Below are 17,718 nucleotides of genomic sequence, written 5' to 3' on the forward strand. Positions count from 1 at the left end.
TCCTGTAAATGAACGTTACGCTTCTGATTCTAACAAACTGCATAAATCCCAGTTTGAGACTATTCCCACTGTGTTCATAATGGGTATTTAGATGGACAGAAACTGTGGTACTGTGTTGGCCTGAACTGCATGCATTCATGTGACACACAAGTTTTTAGCAGGTTTTGAGTTTACAGTGTTTTCACTGCCAAGGTGCATCCTAAATCGGGCTGTTTTTTTTTGTGTGCTATGGTGAACACTAGCCTTACACAATGCTGTACAGCAATAAAATGAAGGAAGTGCTAACAGCTAAAAAAACATATTGTGAATGGTTGGAAGATAATGTCAGAAAAACACTCAAAGAGAATGGAAACTCTTTAAAAAATCTAAATTAAAAACTGTAAATTAGTGTTAGGGGGGAAAAAGTCACAGTTTGTTCAAAAACCAGTGCATGTGTACTGTATCGTGACCTGTTACATTAAAGTATGTTAATTGTTTACATGCTAACTGATTAAACAGTATATATATGTGGAGTATAATTTACTGCACATTGTAGAGAATTAGCATCTAGTGTAGATTTGGGACAGAGTGCACTGTTTGAGACGATGTGCAACTGTCTTGTTGCTTTGCTGTGCCCTCACCTGTTTCCTTTCCAGGTGAGATGCGTGTCCAACTCCTAAACCAGACTCTGCTCGACCTCGGTTTCTTTGACGACGGACCCTACGAGGTGGCAGATCAGAAACAGCTTAATGCCCAGCTCATCCCTGTGCCCTACCACAGTTACCTGGGTAGGATTCGCCCTCCCTGCTCACTGCTGCCTGTGCACAGGAGAGAAAGAGAGGGCTGGAGGAGGACGACACCAGGGCTCAGGCTGTACCCCAACAGGGCTGACTTTAACTCCAACAACAGTAGCAACTGATAAACTGCTCCGACCTGTTGACGGAAGACTTGTTTTAGTGTCCTTGTCAGCCCCTGAGATTATTTCTGTCTATGTATGACTCATAAAATCCTCCATATGACTCCACCTCATTTTTTGAACACTTTCTCATTGTGGGTGGACATGCGGCCTGACACGAATTCTTATGATGCCAGTGCTGACTGCCTTTCTTGGGCAAACAAGGAAAATACTGTACTCTCCAATGACGTAATCCTCATTCCAGCCACCGCCACTGTCTAAAAACAGAAGAACAGGAAAACATGTCAAAATGGAAGTGGGCGGTGAACAGTGCCAGGGTACAGTCTGAGCCCGAAATGTCGTCTCTCCGCCAGGTAGTGGTTTTGAAGGATAAACCACTGCAGCGCCACAAAAACAAAGCACCAATCAATCACAGCCCGTCTCACCTGCACCTCCCTCTTCCCCCTTTTTTTTCTGTCTTCTCACTCTTCTCTTCCCCTCACCATTTCACCACCCCATCACACCCCTCCCACACTCCCTCTTTCTGTCTCTTTCTGTCTTTTCCTATTTTGGGCCATAGGGCTCTTGTTCATGGCTAGCCCCACTGAAGATGCACTGCTGTACAAAACTCTGGAGCCCTCCAACCGTCCCACACCGTTTGAGGATGTAGCTCATAATAGCTACTTAGGTTTGTAGGCTTGCAGTGTTGTCGTTCGGACCGGACTGGGATTGTAGTAAACGTAGTCCCTTTTTCTTTCTCTTCACCGTCTTTGTCTTAATCCTTTTTGCTAATTCTACCTCCTGTCTACATATATAGATTGTAGTGTGTAATCTATGTACTACGCCGGACCGTGTCTTAGCTCTAATAAAGAGACAGCCATCCCAAACTGCAAATTTATTCTAAAACTTGGGTGATTTCATTTAATTAATTTAGCTTTTATGTTATTTACCTTCAACTAGTTGCTCAATAGATGGTTGTCTCTTTGGGTAGCAGGAGGCTGTTTGTCTGTTCTGTCTAGATCTCTGTTGTCTCTACTGTGTCGAGGCCATTTGTCAGTTTGCATGTGTCTGTCCGGATGAAACCTTCCAGGGTATGTCGGTGGTGGTTTTCCTCTTGATTGTTGCAGTGTCACTAAATTAAAGTTTAACTAACAGCCAAAGCTGTACAGAGTATCCTACTGTTCTGTGAGGCTGTATTAAGAGCTAACATTAGCATGCTAACATGTTCACAGTGACAGTGCTAACAGTTGGTCTCTAGTGAAGTTTGCAGGCTCTGGTTGCCAAGGAATCCCTCTGGTATTCTTCCAGCCCCAAATGTGAAACAAGTAGAACATAAAAATACTTGTAGTGTATGGACGGTGCTAGCTCTTCTTGCTGTCACTGCTCACTAATTTAAAAAAAAAAAAAAAAAATATATATATATATATATATGTACTGTCAACCTAAATGTTTGGCTAATTCTCTGTTTGCGTCATGTGTCAGTCAGTGTTCAAAGCTGAGATTAGTTATTTTACAGTTTTACATTGTGACTACAAAATGGCTCTATATAACAAATAAATAACCAAAGTTGTGAGTCTCAAATCTCAAATCCATCAAAAGTGGTGCAGACAGATTGACATTACCGCTCTTGCAGCTGCAGTCGTATAAACAGACATGTTGGAAAGATATCCTTTTTTTTTTTTTTTTTTTTTTTTTTTTTTAAGAAAGTGATGTGTGGTGCCTTGTTGTGAATCTCCCGGTATGTGGAGTCTGCCGATACTGACCCATGGTGTGGGATCTGTGTGTGGATCCGCTTTAAATCTCTCTATTCACATTCCTCCGACCCTGCTTTACCCCCTTACTCACCATATTGAGCCGTCTCCTTGACAACACTAATTCCAACATGACCTCTGCGCCTTCATTTATAACTCACATGCTTCCATTGATCCCGACCAGATGACGTGCCACACCTATGCATGCCAACTAAAACGACGGAGACTGTTGTAGTAATGGCACATGATTTCAACTGTTTCCTATAATGTTTCCACATATAAACCATAAAGACATCCGTTGATTTTAAGGAGAAATGTTTTGAAGGGGAAAAAAAAAACACAATTTCTATCTCCCTCACGCCTGTATCAGTTCCTCTGCCGTCATGTTTAGGCTTAAGGGACAAAGCTAGGTTTAATAGAGGCTTCATGACACGAAAGAAAATCATTTGAAACATGATCCACTCTTTACAAAGAATTAGTTTGGCCTATATAATGAAGTGAAACCATGCAGTTTATCAGTGCTGTTGGCCCCACCTTTTTTTTTTTTTAGCCTCCCCATCTCCTTTAAAACCCTTTTCCTCCATTAAGCTTCTATTCCATGTTTAGCTTTATAGTGTCGACCTTGTTACAAGCCTGTGTCTTAAAAGCCACCCACTGTGGAAAAAGTATCACCTCGCCTCCATCCGTCGGTTTTATAGGCGCTGCGATGTTGCATTCCACACCTGCCACCCTGGAGCTCCTCACTGTTCGTTTTTGTTTTGTCTCCCTCTGCATGTTTGCTCAGGACTAACAAATGTCCCTGTAGATTATCCTCCTTTTTCACACCCTCTGCCTGCTTTTTTTTTTTAAACTAGCTAAGCAAATGCATGGGGTTGCTTGCATTCACATGAAATGTTTTTGTATGATATGTGTTATTTTTCACAGCTTGGTACAAAACCCAATCTTGACCCGCTTCTTTGCCTCACCTGATTTACATGCCAGCACATCCTCACATTCCTTCACACACACACACACACACACACAGAGGCTGATTCACACAGCACATTCGCACAAAGGAGGAGATGCTTAAGGCAATAAATCTGATTAACGTCCTCCCACCATGTTTACATACTGCCTTCACCAGCATCATGAATCTCATGAGACATTAGATGGGGGCCGATACATCCCCTTCTGTTACAGTCACAATCGGCCTTTTTGCTTCTACCAAGAAGACACACAAGCAAACATGCTACACAGGACATTTGCACCCATCATGAGTTTGGCACAAAATCAATAGTCACTTAAGGCACACATTTCATTAGTAAGAAGACGAGAAGAACATGGTGCACTGAGAGGAAACGAGCCTCTGAACCCCATGGTCAATACTAACCCCTGACCCTTTTCTCCTCCGCCGTCTTCTTCCAGGGTTTTCTGTGGACTCGGCTATGGGGATAATGAGCCTGGGAGAGCTGACATTTGTTGCCGGAGCCCCTCGGGCCAATCACACAGGTGCGGTGGTGCTCCTGAAGAAGGATAATGTTTATCGACTGGTGCCGCAGCACATCTTCTGGGGGGAGGAGCTGGCGTCTTCGTTTGGGTACTCAGTAGCAACCACAGATCTCAACAGCGACGGGTGAGGAAAGGCTGAATGAGAGGTCCATCATAAAACTATACACGGCGATCAGTATCAGTCAAGATTATGGCCTATAATAATATTCAGTTACAAGTCTGTACTTGTACTCGTTGGTTTTATATTTTTATAAAGCTGTATTGTTGTGGCTAAATTAGCTTGTTCCCAAAATCTGTGTAGTTTTATCTATGACAGTGTATCATGTTTTACTTGCAAAATCTATCTTAAGGAATTAAATTCTGCTGAAATTGTACTGTAAAGCAACATAAAAGGATATTCTCAAGTAAAGTACTGCACAATTGTCTAAAGTCAGGACATGAATGAATGTAATTAGTCACATCTGACCACAACCAGTGACTGTGGATGTGAAGAGATGGATTTAAAAAAAATAGATGTTCTAACTGTTGTTTAATTTGACGATTCTTTGCCTCTGCTTTCGTGCCTAGCTGGACAGACCTGATTGTCGGAGCTCCAAACTTTTTTGACCGTAAAGCAGAGATCGGCGGAGCTGTGTATGTCTACCTAAACCCCTTCGGCCACTGGGATGATCAGGCTCGGCCCATCCGTCTCAACGGAACGTACGACTCCATGTTTGGAATGACCGTCAGCAGCATCGGAGACCTGGACCAAGATGGATACGGAGGTGCGAGCAATGTTTTTTTTTAAATTTAATTCATTTAGAAAGTTATTTATTCACTAACAAAAACCATACCGGGCGGCACAGCAAGAAGGTCACCGGTTCAAATCCATGGGCCGGCTGGGCCTTTCTGTGTGGAGTTTGCATGTTCTCCCTGTGTCTGCGTGGGTTCTCTCCGGGTACTCCGGCTTCCTCCCACCATCCAAAGACATGCTCATTAGGTTAACTGGTGATTCTAAATTGGCCGTAGGTGTGAATGTGAGTGTGAATGGTTGTCTGTCTCTGTGTTAGCCCTGCGATAGACTGGCGACCTGTCCAGGGTGTACCCCGCCTCTCGCCCGATGACAGCTGGGATAGGCTCCAGCAGACCCCCGTGACCCTTAACAGGACTAAGCGGGTATAGAAGATGAATGAATGAATGAATGAAAAACCACACCTGAATTGGTGCAAGTAAGTTTATTGGTAGACAGGTCGTGAGACAAATGGATCGAGGGATGACAAGGGTTGAAGGGTATGGGATGAACAGGGGTCAAGGGGATGGGATGAAAAGGGATGAGAAGGGGTCGAGGGGATGGGATCAAAAGGATTTAGGGGGTTGGCGTGAAAAGGGGTCAAGGGCACAGGATGAAAAAGGGGATGAATGTGTAGACAGGTGAGGGCTTTAAACAACTGCAGTTTGACAAAGAATGAACACTGAGAAATGTAAGTCTGTTGTATTTGACCAGATATCGCTGTGGGAGCACCGTTTGATGGAGATGGAAAAGTTTTCATCTACCGAGGCTCCAATTCTGGTATTGAGACAAAACCTGCTCAGGTAAGTTTTACTTTGCATGTTTTTTTAAAAAAAGGAAATGACTGAATGAAAGAAAGATGAGACAGTGTCTGTACTGTTTATCTCATTAGGTGCTGGACGGCCGTGATTTTGATGTGAGGCGTTTTGGATACTCCATCTCAGGTGGTCTGGATATTGACAACAATCACTATCCAGATCTGGCGGTGGGATCTTTAAATGACTCAGTGGTTCTCTTCAGGTGAGTTTTTATAAACACCCAAATCAGATCTGCATATACATTATTTAGCTCTAAATTTAGTTTTAACTGCAAAAGATTAAATTCCACATCTAACTATATACAAAGGAAACAACGTATATGATAACATGTTAAAAAAGTGTGGTTATAAAGTCATAATTTCCTCTATTGACGCACTTTTCTGTGTTTCTCTGTGTCCCCAAGGTCTCGTCCAGTCATCCATGTGATCAGGGAAGTATCTATCGACCCACAATACATTGATTTGGAGCAGAACAACTGCAAGGGAAGAGATGGAGTCTGGTAAGAACTGCACAATTTTAAAAACATAATTTAGCAAACAAAAAGTTGTTAAGGTTTCTAAAGATATGTATATATATATATACATATTATTCTCCACCACTTTCTTTTTGTAGTGTGCAGGTCATGGCCTGCTTCACTTTCACAGCCCACCCAGAGCACTACTCACCACACATTAGTAAGTCACACCTCGGATTTCTGAACTGTTTTTATCCTCCTGTAACGTGGGACTTTATATCACTCGCCACAGTGACTGTAGTCATTGCTATTTAGAGGAGAAAGTAACCATATCTGTAACAGTAAACTTTATTATGACTTAATCACAGCCGTGTAATACTGTATTCCCTCAGATGAGGAGTTTCTATATGTTTGGCCCCTGGTGGGCTTTTTAAGTGCTCTCTGTGTGTGTCATGACATTTCTGTCTCTCTCTCCCTGCCTGTTTTTTCTCTCATCAAGCCCTTGTGGTGCGCTTTGAAGCTGACACTGAGCGCAGGAAGCTGGGCCTCCCGCACCGCGTTAACTTCCTAGGCCACAGTTCTCTGGAGCCAGAGTATACGCAGACAGAGGAACTGGAGCTGCATCAGCAGCGTCACCCTGTGTGCACCAACGCTGTCTTCCAGCTGCATGTCAGTAACTTATTGGCAGGGTTTGGTTTTGGTTCTTTATTTTAATCAAGTAGGAAAATATGAATGAGATTTTGTCTGCCGTTTTTATCACATGAAATAGTTTTCCTTTTCATTACATATTTTGGCGTATGGGAGTCAGAAATACGCTTTTTTGTTCACATCAAGTCTGTTACCAAATCTCTTGTTGAACATGAGTCTTTTATTTTCTGTCCTAAAGGAGAATATCCGCGACAAACTGCGTCCCATCTCTTTGGCGGTAACCCACACTATCAAGCCTGTGCCCCCACGCAGGCACTCTGCCAAGAAGCTGGAGAAGCTGCCGCCTGTACTGAATATTTCCCCATCTAACACACTGCATTCTGAGGTCTGTAACAAAACAAAACCTGAGTATTTAATGAAAAGTAACACAAGTAATGAAAAGTAACGTAAGTAGCGACAAGTAACGTAGAGTGATGTAATTAACCAAAAATAACGAAAAGTAATGAAAAGTAACAAAAGTGACGTAAAGTGACGTAAGAAATGCAAAGTAACATAAGTAACAAAGAGTAACGAAAAGTAACGAAAGTAACAAAAGTAAGGAAAAGTACTGCTCGTGGATTAAAATAAACAAGTCAAGGATTCACGTGAACCCATTAGTGCATTAATCCAGTCTCATCAGAGCAAGTTAAATATAAAACATTTCCTTACGGTTGTTGTTAAGTAAGGAACATCCTGCGGCAGAGAGAATCATCTTCATAAAGCACGATTAACTGAAATGTTTTCCGCTGATTCATCTTTGCTATCTTCTCATCAGCACGTAAGTTTACTGTTGTTTTCGTCAGTAACTACTTTTGAACAGAATATAACCACGAGAAATGTAAAACAAAACAGAATTTTTCACATGTAACGGATCAGTCAAAGATGTTGGAATATAGTGAAAAAAGATGGTCACATTGTCCTGTGTTTTATTTGATGAACAGTCCAACCACAAGGTTATTTAATTTGCTTGTCATAGAGGATGAAAAAAACCCCACAAGATATTAATATGAGAAACTGGAAACAGTGAATTTCTGGAACCTGCAAATTTCAGGTCAAAATGCAGTTAAACTTGAACACATTTATCATGCCACCCTAATCTAGTTTGCCTCTTCTCACTCCTGAAGGTGAACTTCCTGCGAGAAGGATGCGGCAGCGACAAAATCTGCCAGAGCAACCTGGAGCTGAGCTACCAGTTTGGAACGCGACCCCTGACCTCCGACCTCTTCATCCCTCTGCCAAAGTTAGTACCTGCCCGGTTCTACTTGTGCGAGCTGTTGCCTAGCAACATGCACCCCAACAAAAGTTTGTGTTTGCTGTGGGAAGAAAGTCTGTTTTTGCTGATGATTCTTAGTCTCCCTTAAACTGATCTTTTGGTGCAAGCAGGAGCTAAAAATACCAGTTAGTTATAACTGATATAAAAAGTGGTACCTCTCTTTTTATACGATTTGCCAAGAAGACAAAAAATAAAACTGTTGATATGCTACATTGTCATGGATAAATGTGTTTTCATTTCCATCTCCGCTGTCTTCTGTGCAGAGATGAGGACAACCTGCAGGTGTTTTCTCTGTCTGACCAGCGGCTGGTGGTGCTGGAGATCACAGTCACCAACATGCCCTCTGACCCTCTGTACCCTGAGGAGGATGGCGATGATGCTCACGCTGCTCAGCTGCTTATCTCACTTCCGAATACGCTGTCGTACGCTGGCTCCAGGATCCCGCCACAGGTTTGAGCTCTGCTTAGTAAAACACTGTCTACAAGTGTAATTTTCGTCCTGTCATTATTCTAGACGTCGCAATTTCTTTCCTCTCATATATTTTTTCCTGACTGACCGTAGATGAGATGTCAAGCCAATCAGAATGGCTCACAAGTCGAATGTGACCTGGGAAACCCTGTCAAGCGAGGTACTAAGGTAAAGAAGAACCGTGCAGAATAGGCTTTATAAGATGCTGAAATTACAGAATTGACATATAATGAAACAAAGGAAAAACCTGACTAAAAGGAAACCTGCTGCAATTGTTGTGTTAAAGTGTTAAATACCTCAACAATTAATTAACACATCTCCTGACAAATATGTGTGTGTTTGTCTCTCAGCTGAAATTCTCCATCAACCTGAGCACATCCAACATTACCATCGAGACCACTGAGTTGACCGCAGACCTCTTACTGACGACGTAAGCCCTCCAAATCTTCTCTCACAGTAAAACATCAAGGATCAGTGATTTTCTTTTTTTTTACCAAACCCCCTACAATTACTTGATCTGTGTTTGTTTTGTCCTCAGTATCAGTGAGCAGTCTGACCTGGACCCAGTCACAGCTTATGCTAAAGTTGTGATAGAGCTCCCTCTGTCTGTCAGTGGGTGAGTGAACAGTTCATGCACATCTTTTTAAGCTGATTTCCTCCTCAAGAATTTAACAGTATACCTATGTTTGAATGATGTTCTGAGTTTGAGGCCTACTATAGGATTTTAAGACCAAAATGAACACCAGTCTTTAAAAGTGAAAACAGAATTGCTTCATAGCAGCTTTAGGTTTGGGTTGCAGTGATTTCCGCCATACTTGCCGCAGCTACCCAGTAAACACATTGCAGTCTTGTGTATGCAGCTGTCTGACACACTGATGTTATTATTTCGCTGTAGACTTGCTCGTCCTCACCAGCTGTTCTTCAGTGGCACAGTGAGGGGGGAGAGTGCCATGACCAGCCTTGAGGACATCGGCAGCCCTGTGGATTTTGAGTTTGTGGTGAGGAAAGATCTTGCATGCCTGGGGCGCTCATGTGTATCTACACCGGCTTTATTTGCCAGAGTTATTGTGGCGTTTGAACAATTCTTAAAAACGAAAGGATTTCACCGATCAGCCACAACATTATGACTGGAGAAGCGAATAACATTGACCATCTCGTGACAATTAAATGTTCTGCTGGGAAAGAAAATAAATATCTCAAATATAATCTGTCTGTCAGACATATCAGACATTAACATGTATTCTTTCCACTGAATTTATTGTGTTTTTACAAAAATAAAATTCACCCAAGAAATATAAATATAATATGAATATATATTTTCTCTGTCAGGTTTCTAATCCCGGCCAAGCTCTCCAGACGTTCGGCTCTGCCTTCCTCAACATCATGTGGCCTTACGAGCTGGCTAATGAGAAATGGCTCCTTTATCCTGCCAGCCTGAAGTTTGAGGGCCACCCAGACACACGCTGCACCCCCACAGAAGGCTTGAATCCCCTGAAGCTACTGAGCTCTTCCTCACCGGAGCCCCAACATCCTGCCAATCAGGGGGTAGGTGGAGTAGTTCAATTCTGGAAAACAGAATTTGCTCCAACAGCAAAGTCAGAGTCCTTTCATTAACTCCTTTAGACTAAGACACACACGTCAACACTTTACGAGGATGGACCTGAGTGACAGTGCTCATCCTTCCTTAATACTTGTCTGTCTACTACTACTGTCAACTTATTAAATGATTAGGACTTTGAAAACAAAACCGGTTTTGTCCACACAAACTTTGCTTTTTCTTAAATGTGCATAAATGAATCACTTTCAACAGGCCGGAAGAACACGCCGCTCTCACCCAGAGGATGAAGGTCAAGTGATGACAAAGAGCAGTGTGGGACGAACCACACCAGCCGTGGCAGCTTCAGAAAGACGCAAGTCGCTCAAATTGGTAAGAACGAGAATGAGGAGAGAGATAAGTGCTGGACAATAATGTAAATCCGTGGTCAATTGATTCCCAGCAAATGCACTCAAGCCACGGCAGTTTATTAAAATACAGATGCAGAAACTAGGACTTTTGTTCTCCAGGATTGTCTCTTGGGGTCGGCACGCTGTGTGCTGTTCCAGTGTCCCCTCCACAGCTTCTCTGGTCAGGCTGTCCTCAAGATCCATGCCAGGCTGTGGAACGGCAGTTTTATCGAGGTAAAAATGAACCCTGTCATCTTTTCCTTTTTCTGTGTTACTCTCCATCTGAGCCTCGGTCCGGTGGCTGCTGACACTCACATTCATCTCAGTTCTCACTAGTCTATTCTTTAAGCATTCAGCGAAACAATGAGTTGTATTTATTGAAAGCTTTAGACTATAGATTTAGTTTTTCCACTTAATGTCTTATATTTCATCCCTGTTGTGTAATATGATATAATATGATAATAAAAACAGTAAAAGATGGACTCTAGATTATTTTTATATAATGTAAAGGCTTCAGCAAAAGTCTCATAGTTTTTTATGGTTGCCGTATATGTAAATTAAAATAAAAGCATGACTATTGCCAATATTTGCTGTGCCTTATCTTAACAAAACAAAGAGCAATATTAATTTGAGCAAGAGTTGGTTTAAGTATGCCGCTTTGTCCGCCTCTGTCTCTCAGGAGTTCCCAGCTGTCAGTGCTCTGGAGCTGCTGGTCAGAGCAAACATCACTGTGAAGTCCAGCATCAAACACCTCGTCCTCAAGGATGCTGCTGCCCAGGTACTCGGCATCTGTTTACTACTAGACATCACACTGCTTTCACTTCCCAGTGAGCAGCTGTTAGTGTTTTGGATCATACGGAAAGCTATGAAAAGTGGCAGAAATGTATTCACAGCAGTTAATAAAATTGAACAACGACACAACAGGAGCCTGACTAATTAATGTAGCAACATCCAGTGATAAATAGAGATAAATAGCGTCTGTATTTCTTTAAAGTGTGCACTCTCCCGTCTTTCTCTTCAGGTTCCTGTGATGATTTACCCTGAGCCTGGTCTTGCTGACCAGTACTGGATCCCGTGGTGGATCATCCCCATAGCCATCCTGGCAGGCATCCTGCTGCTGACTCTACTGGTCTGCATACTCTGGAAGGTAAGACACAGAAGGCCCAGCTCTCATTTTGCAAAACATGGATCCTGCATGGACATTTTTGTTTGTGTATTCTACTTTATTTCTGTGTTTTTAGTAAAATTACAGTTATTTATCATTAACAGTTCTTTATGGTGGACCATTTAAATGCTGGAAAACAGTCAAATTTAGATTCAGATTCTCTGTCCAAGTCAACAGAGGTGGGAAAAGCACCAAAAGTTTACTTGAAAGTACTAATTATGTATAATTTGTTGAATTATGATTTGTGTTACATTACAGTATAATGTAACTGTGTAATTGTGCAAAGAGCCAACTTGTCATTCAAAATCAATATATTTTAAAAGCTAATTATATGATTAGTTTTTTAAAAGTAACAATGATTGCATAATAATTGCGGCAGATTAGAAGATACATCATCTCCCTCTCAACTGAAGTAGAGTAAAGGTGTGATGTAGCATAAAAGTAAAGTAAAACTTAAGTAAATGTACATTATTTCAGCAGCCTGTACACGAGAAGCACCTAAAGGTGTCACTGACATCATTCCTGTCACTTTACTTGTCATTACTCAAGTAATGGCAAGCATTTTCTCTTTTACTTTCTACTTTGCTGATCTGTCCTGTAATCATCTCACTTCTTCCAGCTCACTCTCATATTTCCTCTTTTGTACTTGTGTTTGTTCTTTCCTTTTTGTTTTGTCTCTTCCATTTGGGGACTGTCTGTTCCTAAATCCCCTTCCTGTTTCATCCACTCTTCTCCCCTGCTGTGATCTGTTGCCCCAGTGTGGGTTCTTCAAACGCAGTGAGAGGCGCCAGCACTATGAGACGGAGTACTACCGTGCCCATTTGGGGGTCCAACCCTCGGAGGCGGAGAAGCAGGCGCCAGAACTATAATACACACACAAAAAAAAAAAAATTTCCCTCTGGCCTGCTCTCTCCTCCTCCTCTCCCTCCTAGCGGTAAAAATCCTCACGCACATTCGCTTTGTTCCTCGACCCGCTCTGAGGCCGGTGGTGTTCATTACTGCATGAGATGTGAGCACATTTTTGGCACAAACAATTACAAATATGAGGAGATGTCATATCAGTAATACCTGAGATGGAGGGTAATTGACCTTTGGCTAAGCCCTGCTCTCCTTGGAGATCTATGCTTGGCAAGTTTTCCATCCTTGAACATCACTTAACTGTGTGGTTTGCAGTGTTAACCATGGCACAGTTCATTTTTAAACTTCGCAGACTTAAGTCGCTGAATATCTACTTTTAAAAGACTAATGTTTGCTGGCAGAATTATCAGTAGCTAATAAGGTTAACACTGACTTCAGTGGCTGTATATGAAACAGAGCTTAAAAAAAAGAGACGACACTAAAGCTAAATATCCCAGTGAAATATATAATATGTGTTCCAGTACCCTTAAAGATGACCGGCATATTGCAGATGTATATAAAAATGCTATTCTCTAAATAACATTTTTTGTCTGATGTGTTTTTTCCTTTAAAAACTGAACAATACCTTATTAGAAAACCTTAAAGTGACATTGAAAAATCCAGAAAAATTATGCAAACTTCTCCTCAAAGGTTTCATTTCTGGGGACAAGAGGGCTCCTCAATGGAAACCTGTTTTCATCGATTGTGCAAAGCTTCCACGTAAACACTTATAAGCTGCCTGCTGGACCAGAATTGACTCCTAATTTCTACTTTTCAGCAGAAAATTGTGCAAAAAAAGAAATGAAAGTAAAGAAAACCTTTATTAGTCCTGCAATGGGGATTAATGATCTAATGTTATCTTTTGTTATTTTTTAGGATTTAGGATGTACCTAGTTGTTGTAAACTTTCCCAAATCTAAAGAGCAGGATGCAGTTCCTCACTCGATAGCTTAAATTCTGATAGCATCCGGGAAAATTTCCCATACAGTCAGGACCAAACGCTGTCAACGTTAAATGCATCCCACAAATCTGACTCTTGACATGCAGAGTATTGCTTGTACTTCAGCTTCATTAACTGCTTCCATGTGGGAGTTGGGGGCCTGAAAAGCCTGGTTACAGTTGCTAAGCTATGATTGAATAATAGCTGTTAAGGGGTTTTTGTAAATGGTCACTTGTGGTTCCAGCCGCAGACTGTAAACAGCTAATTGTACTTAAAGCTTATAGCTTTCATTCATACCCTGCGTGGTATAGCTTCAAGGTCTTTAAACAACTGTTCACTTCAATGAAGCAATCTACTGTAATGACTTCTGCCTTCTGCAGAAATGTGGGGTTTGGGGTGTAAATTTAAAACGGTTTAATCTGTGCATATTGAACACCATTCAGCCGTCTCTCCTCCAGAGCTCTGAAATGTCTGCTGTGCTGTGTTGCCTCTTAACCATCTGCACTGGTTCATTCTGGCACCTGCCTATGAAGACTATTCATTTATCACGATGTGCTTGTCATGCACGTTTCTCATTAACACTCCTATTTGACTTGCATCTCATTAAAAGCGGGCTTGTCCAGGTGCCAGAATGCACCCATCACTGGGATCATGTGGTGTTTTTGTTCATTTTAATGAGTGTACATTTTGTTAATGGCACTTCAGTGTGTAGGTGTGTTAATCACAGACACTTGAGACTGATGTGGAGTTAGAAACGCAGAGCATGTGCTTTTTGCGTGGATGTGCCTTTTTTATTAAAAAGTCATTGTTATTGAAAGCAGTCAGGTGAACACATTTGTCTGAGATCAACTAGGAGACAGTCATTTCATTGAATTTACAACTTAGTTTACTTCTCTTATAAGGCATGATAATCAACAACAGAGACTCAAATGCAATCATATTCCTAAATATGACATCAATTAATTCTTTGTTTTTCCTTCCTTTCTGTGCCCTCCATCCATCCCTCCCTTTCTTCTTCTTCTGTCTGCTTTCCGTCCTGCATCGACAGTGTGGCTTCTTCCGACGGGCCCACTACAAAGACAAACTGCCTCAGTACAACGCGGTGAAGATTCCTCGCGAGGACCGGCCACAGTTCCAGACTGAGAAGTCAGGAAGTGTCCATAAAAAGGAATGGGCCACGCACTGGAGCGACGGGACCTCGTAACTCGCTTTAAGCACTGACTGACCGAAACATTTCAAATCACCACATGTGGCACTCATTCTGTCTTTGCATTGGAACTAACTGGCTAAAAAGGTGCACAAACGCGTGAGAACTTGTGCCCCCTTTGCTGCGTCAGTACTTTCATACCGTCGGCCTATTACACTGTGACTGGATCTGTGTTGTCTGTAGCCTTCTGACGGATGGCCTTAGATAGTCTACTGACTATCACGGTTTTACAGCAAATACTGAAGGCCCACGACAATGTTAGAACCGGTTTAGCTGCTCAATATGCTTCACAGCCCACACAAGGAGTGATCACGCTTCATAGTCTGTCATCGGTTTGACTGACAGAACAAAGGAGGACTGAAAATCAAAGACATGCATGAATGGACATACAGTACACACATAGAGGACATCGTTGCTAACAAAAAGCCACTGCCCATGACAAAGACTACTTTTTGCCTTAACTACTGTAAGAATCACGACTTGTACGAGCAATGAAAAAAAATATAGTTCCATATATATATATAAAATATATAAATAATGTTTGGGGTTTTTCCTTTTAGTTGGTTAACACTGGGAAGGTTTCAGTACGTAACAGTGAATGTTTTCTGGGCGTGCTGGATAAGCCATTAAATAAGTTCACCTGTGTTTTTATATCGCCTTACTCAAGGTAACGAACAAGCCCTATCTTTTTACTTTTTTTTTTTATTTAAATTGTTTTGCTAATATGTCAGTCGAGTCAAACGTACTGTACATCATTAGTCAATTGCCTGAGTGAACTTGAACAAAAAAACACGTTATAGCCTCAGATGTGGCCGTAGCACTGTTGTCGCATGAAAACCAAATGTATCAGGAAGCGAAGCAATATTTAAAATATATTAAGAATTGACATTTCTGATGCAAACATTTGTCCTGTCTAATCATGAAATGACATATTCTCTGTGTATATTATATATCTGAATTTAAAACCTATACGACTGTGAGCGACTGAATTTCTTTACACATGGTTTTCAAGTGACACCCCCATATTTTTTTTTACTGAGATGTATTGTAAAGATACTTCACCAGGAGACATTGTGGCCTTTGTATACATACTATAGTTTTCAAAGTGTTACTGTATTAACTTGCTTATGGCACTGTTCCTGCTAATGACCTCCACTCTTATCAGTCAGGTTCCTGGAGTGTGTTAATTTCAGAACTGACATTTCTAATTGCGTACAAGTGCCTTATTGTAAAAGTGGCAGATGGTGAGCTACTGATTACAAACTCGAGGCTACTGCAAATTAGATCACGCCGCCCTGAAACATCTGTTGGACACCGGTGGACAAGTTAACATCCCTCCAATGCTAAGGCGACACCAAGAGAGAGGAGAAGATTTCTATGAGAGCAGAATGAGTCGGAACCAGACGAACTTTTTTTGGATCTAATTTGGGTCGATGACGTGGCTGTAAAGCATGAAGAGTCAGCTTGATTTTTAGGTATTGCTGGACAATCATATATTAGCTGCATGGAGGTCCTGTTGCTGTTCCTACGTTCCCACACTTTTTTTTTTTCATGGTTTTATTTATTTTTTGTTTGGCTGCACTGTTTTAACATTGTAAATAAAATAAAAGGAAACAAGATAAACCCATCGGACAGCTTCAGTCGTGTCATTCTCAAAAGATTTACATCCATGTGTAACGTCCATTAATTCCTGAGAGTTCCTGGAGTTCACGTAGAAAACAGCAGGTGACGCCAAAACTCTGAAAACTGTTTGTGTGGAACACAAAGACGTTTAAATTAATAATAATTAGACACAAAAAAATGAGTTGGTCCTTTCTGTTTGAATGTAATGTAAGTTTAAAATTGAATTGTTGTTGGATGACATTTGAGGAAAAACAGACAACAACACTAACCTTTGCTGCTAGGCAATTATTCATGTCTAGAAGACATTGAATCTAACAGTTACCAAGCTAACGCACAGGTCACTTTACATAAGTAAATGGCAAGACATAACTAACTGATGAGGCTGTTGGGAAGATTAGTATTTTATTCATACATGTTGTAAAACTACAAAAAAAAAAAAAACGTTATACATCTAAATTGTAATTTATATGAAGTCACTGCTGTCATTTCTGAAAACATCAGCAAACATGTCACAACTGATAGAGCCTTTTGAAAATGTTCACTTCTGATCTTTGTGAAAACCAAAGAGAGAACCCTTTTATATGTACTTTATTCCTACAGTCTCTCCTGAGTTAACTTGTAAATTTCACATACTCTCTTAATTTAAATAAACTCAAGAAATAAACGGGGCTAAACAGTGTGATGGCCCCTGGTGTCCTCTTGGGGTATGAAATGGAAGTGACCTCTGTTTCTGTTTGACTGTTCTACAGGCTGCAGGTGGGCAGCACAGTGGGGTGGTGGTTAGCATTGATGCCTCACAGCAAGAAGGTTCCGGGTTCGAATCGTCCACCGTCCAAAGACATGCTCGTTAGGTTAACTGGTGATTCTAAATTGCCCGTAGGTGTGAGTGTGAATGGTTGTATGGTTGATCTGGAGCACCTGTGGCGCCCAGTGTGCCATAGTTACGTAGGTCCTGCCTCCCTAATCAGCCTCTCTCTGCTCTCTGCTTCCCAAGGGCTTCACATTCCAGTTTGGTTCTGTTCTTTTAGGTTATCCATATGTCTCTTGCACTCTACAACATTTACACACATACTTTTCACTCATGGCGCATTAATTTGCCTTAGATTGGTGAATAAATAAAGTATTCTTTAATCGATATACAGGTGTGTCTTCCTGTTGTTGTGGCCTCTTGAGCTGGGTTATGATAACAGCTAGTCTGGTCCTCTCCAAATATTACGTGCTAGCACATCTAAAGCTCACTTATATGTTATCTCTCAATTTTTGAATCACACCAAATAAAAACATCCACTTTCTTACATATTTTCTTTACCTTTGATCCAAGCTGAAGCAGTTTCTTTCTCTTTCTCTTCTCTTAATGCTAA

General features: G+C 41.4%; 1 protein-coding gene across 1 annotated transcript in view; it reads left to right on the forward strand.

Moving 5' to 3' along the window:
* itga7 (integrin, alpha 7) overlaps positions 1-16,489 on the forward strand; it is a gene marked incomplete at its 5' end in the record, with an annotated part of 32,592 nt that extends 16,103 nt beyond the window's left edge. Inside the window, 21 exons of the mRNA XM_084543913.1 lie at positions 636-767; positions 4,030-4,237; positions 4,681-4,877; positions 5,597-5,685; positions 5,775-5,902; positions 6,104-6,199; positions 6,313-6,374; positions 6,654-6,823; positions 7,041-7,187; positions 7,966-8,081; positions 8,378-8,564; positions 8,676-8,750; positions 8,933-9,012; positions 9,121-9,198; positions 9,478-9,580; positions 9,912-10,127; positions 10,393-10,509; positions 10,647-10,760; positions 11,206-11,304; positions 11,548-11,673; positions 14,576-16,489. Of these exons, the coding sequence (XP_084400039.1) occupies positions 636-767; positions 4,030-4,237; positions 4,681-4,877; positions 5,597-5,685; positions 5,775-5,902; positions 6,104-6,199; positions 6,313-6,374; positions 6,654-6,823; positions 7,041-7,187; positions 7,966-8,081; positions 8,378-8,564; positions 8,676-8,750; positions 8,933-9,012; positions 9,121-9,198; positions 9,478-9,580; positions 9,912-10,127; positions 10,393-10,509; positions 10,647-10,760; positions 11,206-11,304; positions 11,548-11,673; positions 14,576-14,731 (2,696 nt within the window). The 3' untranslated portion in view covers positions 14,732-16,489. The remainder of the gene's footprint in view (positions 1-635; positions 768-4,029; positions 4,238-4,680; positions 4,878-5,596; positions 5,686-5,774; positions 5,903-6,103; positions 6,200-6,312; positions 6,375-6,653; positions 6,824-7,040; positions 7,188-7,965; positions 8,082-8,377; positions 8,565-8,675; positions 8,751-8,932; positions 9,013-9,120; positions 9,199-9,477; positions 9,581-9,911; positions 10,128-10,392; positions 10,510-10,646; positions 10,761-11,205; positions 11,305-11,547; positions 11,674-14,575) is intronic.
* Positions 16,490-17,718: the final 1,229 nt, after the last annotated feature.

Source organism: Chelon labrosus, assembly GCF_963514085.1.
Source record: "Chelon labrosus genome assembly, chromosome: 4".
Lineage (NCBI taxonomy): Eukaryota > Metazoa > Chordata > Actinopteri > Mugiliformes > Mugilidae > Chelon > Chelon labrosus.